The 13385-nt window shown below is 33.8% G+C and overlaps 1 protein-coding gene across 3 annotated transcripts in view; it reads right to left on the bottom strand.

Moving 5' to 3' along the window:
• VRK2 (VRK serine/threonine kinase 2) overlaps window positions 1–13385 on the bottom strand; it is an 86893-nt gene that overhangs the window by 42356 nt on the left and 31152 nt on the right. For all 3 annotated transcript variants that reach the window (XM_037143445.2, XM_037143446.2, XM_037143447.2), the window contains 2 exons: window positions 12435–12540; window positions 11141–11233 (listed from right to left, as the gene is read on the bottom strand). In XM_037143445.2, coding sequence (XP_036999340.2) covers window positions 11141–11233; window positions 12435–12540 — 199 coding nt within the window. The remainder of the gene's footprint in view (window positions 1–11140; window positions 11234–12434; window positions 12541–13385) is intronic.

The raw sequence follows: 13385 nt of genomic DNA, 5'->3' as shown, positions 1-13385 counted from the left end.
GTGCAGCACCATCTTACATTCCAAAGTGAGGTGAGAAACAGAAGTTAGGTAGTCTGAGACAATGATGTCTACTTATCTATCAGGAAAACATCAACTGGGAATTTTTTAAAAGAATGTAACATAACACCTAGGACACAGTAAATGTTGAAAACTTTAGAAGAAATTTAGGCAAAAAGGAGAAATAACATACAGTGGTAAGAAAACTGGCAGAAGACTTTTTAGAAGCAACATGCAAAACAAGACAGCAATAGATCAGCATCTTCAAGAAATTCAAGAAAAAAGAGTATGAACTAAGTATTTTAAATCCATCCAAGCTTGCCCTCAAGCATCAGCACAACTGAAACTTATTATGCATGCAAGGATATACTGCCAAGAGCTTCTTGAACAATCTCCTAGATTAGTTTTATTCAATTAAAAGATGAATGGGTAACTTTGACAAAAGAACAAGAAAGATGAATCTTTAATATATTTATATCTAAGACTCAAATAAGGCTAAAGACAAATGAAGAATATACAAATGATACACATTCTGACAAAGTTAAGCAGTGTTACTAAAATATGAGACAACAGTGTTAAGGGAAAGAGGAAAGTAAACCAAGATCATTGGTAATGAACAAGTAGTTGGTGGAAATAAAAAAACACAAAAGACTATCATAGCAGTAGTAAAAAGTTAAATACAAAAAAAATGTGAAATAAAAGCATTTTTAAAAGATAAATACCAAAATATCATAAATACTACAGATATATAAACTTTCATAAACTTTTACCCCCCAAAACCTTAAAGAATATAATATTAAAGGAAACACAGAGCATAAAAAACATAGCAAACAGAAGTAATGAGTATTTACCAAACAGCACAGCAATGACCTTTGTGAAACAGAAAACTACAGAAAAATCAAGGAAACGGAAGCACAAATAATAGAAAACTTTTCAATACCATGCTTGGTACAAAAGAGATCAAGTGAACAAAACCTAACTAAAGACACAGATGCAACAAATAAGATAGTCGATAAGGCAGAGCTTTTGGACAGATATTAAACTTTAGAGTATAAAAATGGAAGCTACTTTTTTCTCAAGCAAACATGGAAAACTAGCAAAAACTAATCTCCTTTAAGTCACAATACAAGCTTCAATGCATTTCAAACAGTAAAATGATTCCAAACAATAATACCCTGACCATCTTATCACGAGCCTAGACTTTAATTACATTTTTAAAGGTTACTGCTACATGAAAATTTCAAAACCTATCACACAACATTTTGGTGAAGGAGAAATTTAAAACTTCTAAAAAATAAACATAATAAAACAAGACATATCAAAACCCATGAAGTACAATATAAGCAGTTACCAGAAAAAGAAAAATCATGGCCTTGATCGCCTATGGAAGTAAAGAAATTTAAAGTGGATAAAAAAATGAAATAGATTCTGAATTGAAGACCAAGGAAAAGAACAAGGTAAAATTAAAGAAGCACAAGAAAATATACAATAAAGGCAAAATCAAAAATTAATGAGGAAAATATATTCCTCATAATAAACCAAAAATCCAAGTTTGTGAAAAATTAACAAACATGTAACAACTACTTACTAGCCACCTTCTTCAAGACGGAAAAAAAGAACAAATAAAGTAAAATATAAATAGAAGGAAGCAACTGAATTAGAAGAAATTTAAAGGTCATAAGACACTACAGTGCAGACCACCACACAAATAAATGTGAAAAACTAGACAAAATGAATATGACCCAATTAGAGAAAGAGTTTAAACACCCACTGCCCATAGGAATAAACAGAAGGCTGAAAGGAACTACCTCATAGAAAAGCAGCATAACCCAGTGGTTTGACATGCAAAACCCCAACAGTCCTGATGTAATCAAAATAGTTTTGGAACACAGAAAATGAAGGAAACCTGCAAATTCTCTTCCTGAAGGAAATAGAATATGTTGATATCTAAATCTGATTAAAATAGTAACAAAAAGACAGAAAATTATAGACCAGTAATCACTTAAAAATGCCAATATGTGATTACTGGTCTATAATTTTCTGTCTTTTTGTTACTATTTGTATGGGAAATATAGAATCTAAAGAACTTGAGACACGTGGTCATAAACTAAAGGGGCGGAATGGTGGGTGAGGGTTGTGCAGGGTGGAGGGGAATGAAGGGGGAAAATAGAACAACTGTAATGGCATAATTAATAAAATATTTTTTAAAGTAAAAAAAATGCCAATATGAAAATATTAGATAAAATATTAGTGAACTTGTATCATCACCATATTAAGTAAATTGTATACCATAACAGAGCGGATTTATTCCTAGAAAGTAAAGTTGGCTCAGTATTAGAATTACAACAATACATTACACCGTATTAATGGATCTGAGGAAAACACGATTATTTCCATATATGCTAAGCAAGCCTGTAACAAAATTCAATATCCATTCCATAAAAACAAAAAAACCCATTCAAAAACATACAGGGTCCAGCACAAATAATGCCCCTTTATATTACAAAATCTTTTGTTATAAAATCATAATCATGCAATTCTATAACATAACAACATCACACTCAAGCACCCCATATGACATTTTAGGTGAAATGTTCAAAACAAAACTATAAATTATTATACCCCTATTATACCCTACCAACCACACTCAAGTAGGTGTTACTTCTGCTAGACCTTGTATCAATTGATGGTTATTTCCTTAAGATTACAATAAAAACAAAACACACACACACATACATATGTAGATACACCTTAGTCCTAAAGCCGACATTACCTTTAATGGAATAATGCTTCAGGCATTTTCACAAAGATTAGAAAGAGGCAAGGATGATAAGTACCATTTACTATGTGCAGGATGTATTAGACAATGCAATCAGACAAATCAAGTCAAAGATATAAGAACTGGAAAAGAAAGAAAACCATATCTATTTGGACATTATACGACAGTTTCCTCAAAAAACCCTAGAGAATTCTCATCACTAAAACTACTTCAAAAAAATTCAGTAAAGTAACAGTATAAAAAATGAATGTATAGAAATGAATAGCTTTCAGATACACAAACAAGTAATCATGTAGAAAATAAAATGGTAGAGTCAAATCGCATTGACAATACCAACAAAAGTGATTTAATCTTTAGGAATAAGAGTAACAAAAATTGTGCAAAACGAATGTGAGAAAAGCTTTAAAATACCCCAGAAGATACCAATGTAACACTGATGAAATATAGTCACATTCCTTGTGGCTGAACAGATATTCTCTACAGCATAAAGATTACAGGTCTTCCCCAAATCAATTCATACATTTAACAAAACTCCAATGAAAATGCCAACAAGTATTTTTGTAAGTGAAGCTAGACAAAAGAAAATAGAAAGTGTGAGTAGCTAGAATAACACTAAAATAGAAAAGCTACAAGGCACCACCAGCTCTTCTAGCTTTAGAAATACATTAGAAGTCTCCGAAACAATTGCAATGAAGTAAATAGACCAGAAGTATCTGACAAAACCACAGACATAAACTCAAGTACATGTGAAAATTTAGTATATGACAAAGGTGGCATCTAGTATCACGGAAACAAAGGATTTTTTAATAGTGTTCAAAAACAGAAATTTCATTTAGAAAAAGATAAAATTAGTTCCATACCTGTCGTGGAAAAAAAATAAACTCTAAAAAAAGAGAAATGTAAATGTTAAAAATGAAACATACAGTAAAAATGATATAAAAGCTGTCTACAGACTAAGGTTACTAACCATGACTCAATATCCATAAAAAATAAAAGATTGATAAATTCGACCATAATAATAAATATTTAAAAATTCACCTTCTGCATGGCAATACAACACCACCATTGTATAATCGAAGGACAAAAGGCGAGTGGGAGAAAATATTTGTAAAATATGTACTAGCTAAAGGGCTAATTCATATCCAAATGGCTCTTCAAAATCAAGGAAAACCAAAAAATGACAAAAATGTGCAAAAGACATGAGTAGACAATTCACACATACAAAAATTTTTTTAAGGGGCCCTGTTTGCTCTTGTCAATGAAGAAACACAGTGGTGACTATACATTCCTGCTGAATATAAGGAACTGGATAAAATAAATGCTATGCATGTTTTGGATATCAAATAGGCAGCACAAGACTGAGATACTTGAAAAAACGGAAAAAGGTTTTCCAGCTTTCTGCTTGGTGCCCCAGCTATCTGCTGGGTGACAACTGCAACTCAAACGCAGGAATGAAAATAACGACTGCAGTACAGGAGGCAGTGAGGCAGTGCAGTTCAGAGAGACTCCCAAAGAACCTGAGGCTGCAGAGAGTTCAGCAGAGGAGAGGGAGCTACAAAGAAAGAAAGAGAAAAAAAAAGCTCCAGAACAATCTACACAAGGGATCTCCTTGATTCCTATCTCTAGGATGAAATGTGGACCGAAAGAGAAAGGGGAGTAAAGAGAAGATGGATTCCCAGGGTTCACACAGAGCTGGGAGATGTTCGGGTTCTGACCCCCCAGGAAGTCCTCACAGGGAACTCAGAAGAAATCACAGAACTTCACATCATGGAAGCAGGAAAAACCTATCTGGAGTATGCTAGGCTACTGCAGACCTGTTTTAACAAAGCTTAAAAACATGTTTCCAAATGGAAAAACTGTCTCCAAGAAATTTAACTTAAATGTGCAGATGATGATTGATTAAACGTGAATGGGAAAGATATATAACATAAACACCAATTAAAAAGAAAAAAGATGGTGTGGCTATATTAATATCAGACAGAGTAGATTTCCAAACAAGAAACATTACCAGAGATTAAAGACTAACATTTTATAATAAAAAAATTCATAAAGAAAACATAAAATGACTAAACATACCAGTAACAGAATGTCAATATACATGAAACAAAATATGACAGGAAAAAATTACAAATATACTATTATAATGAAAGTTTCCACACTATTCTCAGCAGAGACATAGAAAATTTCAAGAACTCAACCAATGGGATCTAATATATATTTATTAAACACTGTAACCTCAAGCAGACAGCAGAATACATATTCTTTTCAAGGGTTCATGAAATATTCAGCAATTAGCCAATATATCCAGGCATTCAATAATTCTCAGTAAACTTAAAAGTACTGAAATCATATGGAGTTCTCTAACCATAACAGAATTAAATTAGGAATCATAACAGAAATTTGAAAACTTCCAAATATTTGGAAATTAGACAATGTATTTACAGAAAACCCAGGGGTCAGAAAACAAATCATAATGGAAATTAGAAAATATTTTGAAGTTAATAAAAATAAAAACAACATAAATAAAAATGAATTTCTAAAATGATCATTCTTTTCCCAGTGAATTACCTTGGTGTCTAGCCAGAAGACTCAAAATTGTTAAGATATCAATGTCCTCAAATTAATCTACAGTTCAACACAATCTCTATCAAAATTCTGCATGTTTTTGGTAGAAACTAATGAACTGATTCTAAAATATATAGGGAGTTGCAAAGCACCAAGAATAGCCAAAGTAATTTTGAAAAAAAGCACAAAGCTGGAAAAGTTACACTACCTTATTTTAAAATGATGATGCTACAATAATCAAGAAAGCATGATACTGACTGTATGAATGATACTGGAACAAAAAGAGTCCAGAAATTGACTCATTCATAGATGGTTGATTCATTTAGACAGAGGTTCCAGGCAATTAATTTACTGGGGAAAAGGTATTCACTTCAACATACAGTGTTGGAACAACTACACATATATGTATGTAAAAATAAATAAATAAATAAATGATCCTTGACCCATACTTTGCACCAAATGAAAACATTAACTTGAAATAAACCAGCAACCTAAACGCAAATTCTACCATACTTCTTGAAGAAAACATTTTGTGTTTCTAGCTTAGGAGAGAAGCAGTATAAATCATAAAGAAAAAAATCCTATGTTGGAACTCATCGTAATTAAAAACATCTCTTTTTTGAAAGACAGATATGAGAATGAAAAGAGAAGTTACATATGCAGAGAATACCCACAAACCAGTATCTGACAAAGGGTTCCTATCCTCAAAATGTAAAGTTGCTTTAATATAAGAGAACCCAAATTTAAAATTTAAAGTTGCTTTAACATAAGAGAACCCAAATTTATCACTAAGGAAGATAAACAAGTGCCAAATCAACACATGAAAGACCCTCAGGGTCATTAGCCATTAGAAATGACTGACACAAATTAAAACTCAGTAACGACCACTCATTTACTATAACAGCTAAAATTTTAAAAACTAATGAAACCAACTGGTGGCAACATGCGGAGCAACTGGAATTATCGCACGTTGCTTGTGGGAAGGTGGAATGGTATGATCACTCTGAAAAACAGTTTGGCAGCTTCTTTTCAAGTTAAATGTACACTTCCAAATGACCCAGAAATACCACCCCTGGTTCTTAACCCAGAAGTTAAGGTTTAAAAACATATGAAGGGGGACTCAAAGAAACCAGAATTTATTTATTAAAAATTGTATATTTATTCTTACACATTTAAGCTTCAGTTACCTTCAAAGTACTCTCCATTTGATGCAATACACCTGTGGATCCATTTTTCCCACTGCTCAGAACAGTTTTTGAACTCATCAGTATTGATGCTTTTCTTTTACTGCTCCTCCTATTTTTTTGTTTCACTTCTTCCACATCAGCAAAACGTTTCCCTTTGAGAACTTTTTCATCCAGGGAAACAAAAAAAAGGTGCGTGGGGTAAGATTGGATGAACAGGGAGGGTGGTGGATGGGGGTCCTGCCATTTTTTCGTCAAGAACTGCTGAACACTCAGTGTGGTGTGGGCAGGTGTGCCTGTAAATCACCCATCATGAAATGGGCAAACACACTGAAAGAGTCTTAAAAAATTCACTGAGAACAATAAAATAAAATAATAAAAAATAACAATTAAAAAATTAATAAAAATATATTAAGAACTTTTAATAAAAAGAAAAGATTCACTGAGGCCGAATGCAGCCTCTCACAACCATCTCAGCTGGCACACCAGTACAGATGGGAAGCCTGCACTACACGGGACCTGCCCTCCAGAAGATAATTCTGGTTTTTTCAGGGTTTCCCCTTGTATACTTATACCAAAACCTGTATGTAAATGCTAATGGCAAGTTGATTCATAACTGTCAGAAACTGGAAACAACAAAAATATCCATCAACAGGGAAACAGATGAAGCAAGCCCAGTGATTTCCAATAGGATGCTACACATCGTTAGTGGAATGAAGTACTAATGAACAAAGCATGCACAAATCTCAAAAACCATTATGCTAAGTAAAGGAAGCCAGACCCAAAGGGTTCATCTCCTATAATTCAATGTATATGGCATCCCTAAAACTGTAAAAAACACAGGGGTACAAATCACCATCAGGGGCTGTGAGAAAAGGGGACAGACTGCACAGGGAAATAAGAGAACTCGTGAGGATGACAGAAATGCTCTGTGTCTTGATTACAATGGTGATTATATGATATACATTTGTCAAAACACATCAAACTATGTATCTGAGAAGGTGAATTTTACTGTTAGTCAGTTAAAATTAATAAACCTATCCTTAAAAAAGTATAAAAACTTATAAAGGCTTTAATATATGTTGCTAAATTGCCCTTCCTTTAACTTAATTTCTTCTACTCCCACTGAATTTACATCCCACTGGTATTCTACATCTGTCTACCAGGCTCAAAATAATCACATTATTATTTTAGACTTTTTCCAATTGGTAAGTTATTTAAAAATGTTGCCTCACTGTTTTGATTTGTATATCTCTTAGTTTTTAGTGGTAGTGAACTTTTTCTCATTTATTGCCTTGGACAGTGGTATTTCTTCTCTGTTCTGTTACTCATTCCTTTTCATATTGTTTTAAGAAAGTATTTGGTGTTTTTATTAATTTTTTGAGATATTGCTATCTATCTTCAATATTTCAGTTTCTCATTTGCCTTTCATTATCTTAATTTTTTAAACATACCGACAGCTTAAAACTTGAAGTTTTTCAGTATTTTCTAAGATTTTTTTTCACACATTTTAGAAATTTCTTTCCTCATTTAAAGTTCAGTTAAATATTCAACTATATTTTTTGTAATTTTTTATACTCAATATTTTTAACTTTTAAAATCTTTCCTATCTAATATAGTGGCTACTAGCCACAAGTGATTATTAAACTTCTATAAATTAATTAAAATTAAACTTCTCCCCTATGTTTCCTGCTAGTTTTATTATTTCATGTCTTACATTTAAACCTTGAATCCATTTCGGGTTAATTTCTGTGTAGGATAAGTGAAGGATAAAAGTCCAATTTCATTCTTTTGCATGTGGCTATCCAGCTTTCTCATCATTATTTATTGAAGAGACTTTTGGCATCCTGGTCAATGACTACTTGATCATATACACCTGGCTTTATTTCTGAGCTCTCTGTTCCATTCCATGGGTCTGTATCATTTTTTATGGCAATAGCAAACTGTTTTAATTACTCTCACACTGTAATCTACTTTGAGATTAGAAACTATGATGTCCCCAGCTTTGTTCTTTCTCAAGACTGCCTTAACAATCCAGGGTATTTTGTGGTTCACACCAATTGTAGGATTGTTTATTTCTCTGAAAAATGGCATCGAAATTGTGATAGGGATTGCATTAAATCTGTACATTGCTTTGGGCAGTATGGGTATATTAACAGTATTAATTCTTCCTATCCATAAACACAGATCTTAGCAATGATTTTTTGCAATTTATACCAAAAGTACAAACGACAAAACCAAAACAAACAAGCCTTTATCAAACTAAAAAGATTCTACTCTACACAGCAAAGAAAACCATCAAAAAAATGAAAAGGCAACCTATGAAATGGGAGAAAATATGTGCAAACCATACATCTGCTAAAGGGTTAACATCCAAAATATATAAGAATGCATACAACTAATAGTAACAATAACAAAAACCCAAATAACCCAATTAAAAACGGGGCGAAAGACCTGAATGGCATTTCCCTAAAGACATGCAAATGGCCAACAGGAATGTGAAAACGTGCTCAGCATTATCAGTCATCTAGTAAGTAAGAATCAAAACCACAATGAGACATCACCTCACACCTGTTAGGGTGGCTATTATCAAAAGGACAACAGAGAGGTAAGTGTTGGTGAGGGTGTGGAGAATAGGGAGCCCTGTACACTGTTGGCAGGAATGTAAATTGATATAGTTATTATGGAAAACAATGTAGAAGTTCCTCAAAAAAATTAAAAAATAGAAATCTCACTTCTGAGTATAATCCAAAGCAAAAGAAATCATTATCTCAAAGAGATACCTGCCACTCCCAAGTTACTGCATCATGATTCACAATAGCCAAGATATTTAAACAGTGCCCACTGATGGATAAATGGATTAAAAATATGATATACATATGTGTATATATAAACATACATAATGTAGTAGAGTATTATCCAGCCATAAAAAGGAGTATGTCATTTGCAACAACATGAAAAAAACTCAGAGAACACTATGCTAAGTGAAAAAAGCCAGACACAGAAAGAAAAATATTGTACAATCTCGCTTAACATGAGGCATATGAAAAAATGGAACTTCCGGAACCAGAAGTAGATAGTGGTTGTCAGCAGCAAGGTGGGTGGAAGAAATGGGAGGTGTTGGTCTCGTGGTACAAACTTTCAGGTGAAAGATGAATAAGTTCTGGGGAGCTTATGGGGACAGTTGTCACTATGTTGCATGCTATAAATCTGCTGAAAGAGTACATTTTAAGTGTCTTTAACACAAAACAGAAAAAAGGTTTTTTATGTGAGCTGATGAATGTGTTAACTTGATTATAGTAATCACTTTTTTATGTTTTTAGAGCAGTTTTTAGATTCAACTTTGGGAAATTTAGATTAAACTTGAGTAGAAAGTACAGGGAGCTCTCATACACCCTCGGCCCACCCCCCAATCCATCCTCCCCTACTAACAGCATCCCGCACCACAGTCTAACATCAGGTGCAACGGATCACTCCACATCAACATTACCATCCCGCAAGTCTACAGTTTACGTCAGAGTTCACTCTTGGTGGTGTACATTCCATGGGTTTTGACAAATGCACAATGACATGTACGTATATACCACTGCATTATCATACAGAACAATTTTATTGCCCTAAAAATCCTCTATGCTCCACCTATTCATTCCTCCCTCCCCCCAACCCTTAGCAATCACTGATCTTTTTAATATCCCCATAGTTTTGCCTTTTTAAAAATGTTATATAATTGAAACTATACAAATTTTCATTTAGTAATATGTATTACTTAAGATTCCTACATAATTTTCTTGTCTTGCTCATTTCTTTTTAACACTGACTAATATTGCCCTATCTGGATATGCCACAGATTATTTATCCACTCACCTACTAAAGGACATCTTGGCTGCTTCAAGTTTTGGCAATTACAAAGAAAGTTGCAATAAACATCTATGTGTAAGTTTTGTGTGGTTTTAAGTTTTCAGCTCCTTTGGGTAAATACTAAGGAATATAACTGCTAAGTCATATATAAAGAATGTGTTCGGTTTTGTAATCAAATGCCAAGTTGTCTTCCCCAGTGGTCAGGCCATTTTGCATTCGCACCAGCAATGAATAAGCGTTCCTACTGCTGCACATGCTCACCAGCGCTGGTGGTGTGCGACCCACATCTCATATGCTGAATGGCCACATGTGGCTAATGGCTACTGTACTGGTCAGTAATATACAGAACACCCATCATCACAGAACATTCCATTGAAAATCTTGCTCTATTTAAAGCTTATATAGAGAAAAAGAGCTACTGTGACAGTTTTCTATTTTCTTCTCTGGATAAAATCTACTTCTACTGGATTTTGATGGGTCCTTGTATTTGCTCAGAAAGTCAAATTGCTGTTCAACCACTTCCTAACTATATAACCATTAACAAATCAGTTAACCCCTATGAGTCTGAACTTCCTCACCCTAATTACTTATTCGTTTAGTGCATTAAATTCAATAAGCAAGGTAAGATACATCATAACATGAATCGTGGTTAAGTCCTCATTTGTAAATTAATCTGGTTAGGAGTTTGTTTTTTGAGTGTCTCAATATGGTATTTTGAGAACCCTTTATAAAAAGCAAAGCTTAATGTTATATTTACCTGATCTGGATTTTTGTAACCCAAAAGTAGATTTGCTGCTTTTATATCACCATGAACATATTCATTTTCATGTATATATTCCAGTACATCCAACTGTGAAAAGAAATATATAAGGTTATACCGATGTCAATTTAGAACTCATGGACAACCTGGAACATTTAGAATATAGAATTACATGTATTTTTTTCATATTAACAATGACAAAGTGGCATGTTTCACATTTATTTATCTACTCTAAAACATCACATGTGCTGGTTGTTTCATTCTGGGAAAAGCTGAATAAAATGACCCTCAAATATCAGGTGCTTTCACTGAACCTTTGATGAAAGGAAACCAACATTCAACAATGTCTGTCTACACCCATGCTCCTCACAGCCTGATGGCCAAACCACATTGCGCAAAGCTAAAACACACAATATAATCAGAGATCTAAAGTGAAATAATCATGAAACCCACTCCGCAATTCCTTACCCAAGGAATAATTACAGGGTTTTAGAGATCCTGGAAAAGAACAGCACGTCCCTGAGCCGAGAGGCATTCTCCCTGTGCACAGTGACTGGGTGAACCTCAGCTTCATCTCTGGAGCTGCTACCTGCATCCAGGGTTCAATGAACACTGGATTCTGGCTAATTGGATGAATATACAAGTGGGGAAATGAATGAGTTCTGTGTGGCACATCCCAACCTGGCATGAGCAGTTTCAGTCTATTTAAAGTGGAAAAAAAATAAAAAAATAAAATGGAGCTTAGGCAAACTAAACACAAACAAGATAAGACGAATATGTGGTATAAACAAAATGTGTGCATGGGTGCTATTAAGATTTTATTGCTTCTTATTTGGCAAAGTATGTATTATTCATTGCCACACTAATTACTGCCACCATCCCAAACTCGTAATAAAAACTTTATAGCACCCTGATACCATCATGTGTTTAGTATGGAAAATAATATAATCTGCCATAGTTTGCATTGTTAAAAACGTAATTGACAAAAGAGAAGTTATTCTTATAGCAACATAAGCTTGTTCTGATATATAAAACAAAGCTGTAAGAAAAAAAATCATCCAAGTAGAGAACCAAAGCCTCATTGCATTTGCAGTGCCCAACACGTCCCATTCTGTCACTAAGGGAGCCCACTGTTCCCAATGGCACCAAAATAACCTGACTCTCAATACCTGACGTTTGTAGGGCAATAATCCTTCACTCTCTAACAATTCCACAACGGGCAACAATTTGTATATTATATCAAGTAAATAATCTGAAAATGGAGCATGTGAAATAAGTCATTCCTTCTTACCATTCGAATACCTAGCTGGAGGACGGTTGACTTTTTAAAGGTGCCATTCTGGTCAAAGAGCTTCTGTAAATCTGTTCCTAGTCTTTCCATTACCATAAATCTGTAACTGCAAGAAGACAATGTCACAAAGAGATCTGAAGATAGCAATGCTTGAAACCTTCTGTGTGTGAATTGAAACTAGAAAAAATGTCCCCAATCTAACAATAAAGAATGATGCAGTGTGAACCATTAAAGAAAAATGTACATTAATAATGCTGTCCTTCTGCAGGAAGATATTACTTAGTATTTTACTTTGCACGTAGTTTTCTCGAAGAGAGTGCTGTGCTGAACCACTCATGCTTAGATCATGAAAAAAACTACTCTTTCTAAATTAAACAGTTTAAATTTAGTTCATTTTGATTCTATGACCTTCTTGCCACAGAGCCTTGAACAAATTGTTTGTCTATACAGAAAATGTTATTTATATTTGTTTTTGACCTTATAAAACCAAATTTACTGTCTCTGTATATTTATAATCAGGCCTTTTTTTAAAAATGGACTTTTTCTTGTTCTCTTCTGTTTGGCACCTCTATCCCTTCACTTCTTCCCTTCACTTACCCACACAGAACCCTATTCTGCATCCACCTGTACATACACAAACATGGACATACAAAAACTTTTGTCTTGGTTTTACAAAAATGTGATCTTATTTTATGCACTTTTCCGAATCATACATTTTTCAATTGTAGCTCACTAAAATCTTTCCAAGTCAACTGGTGTAGCTTTAACTGATTTATTTAATGGGCTGCACAATATTGCATGATATGAAATTACCATGCTTAACCCTTCAGTACCTAACTGGCAGAATTTTACTTTGTTGCAAGATTGTTTGTTCATTTTGTTTTTATTTAATGCATTTAAAGATCATTTGAGAAAAGTGCTGACCTCTGAACCTAGTTTTCTCACCGAGGA

Source organism: Artibeus jamaicensis, unplaced genomic scaffold, assembly GCF_021234435.1.
Source record: "Artibeus jamaicensis isolate MK-2021 breed Jamaican fruit bat unplaced genomic scaffold, CSHL_Jam_final contig_465, whole genome shotgun sequence".
Lineage (NCBI taxonomy): Eukaryota > Metazoa > Chordata > Mammalia > Chiroptera > Phyllostomidae > Artibeus > Artibeus jamaicensis.
This window is presented reverse-complemented; position numbering and strand designations above follow the sequence as displayed.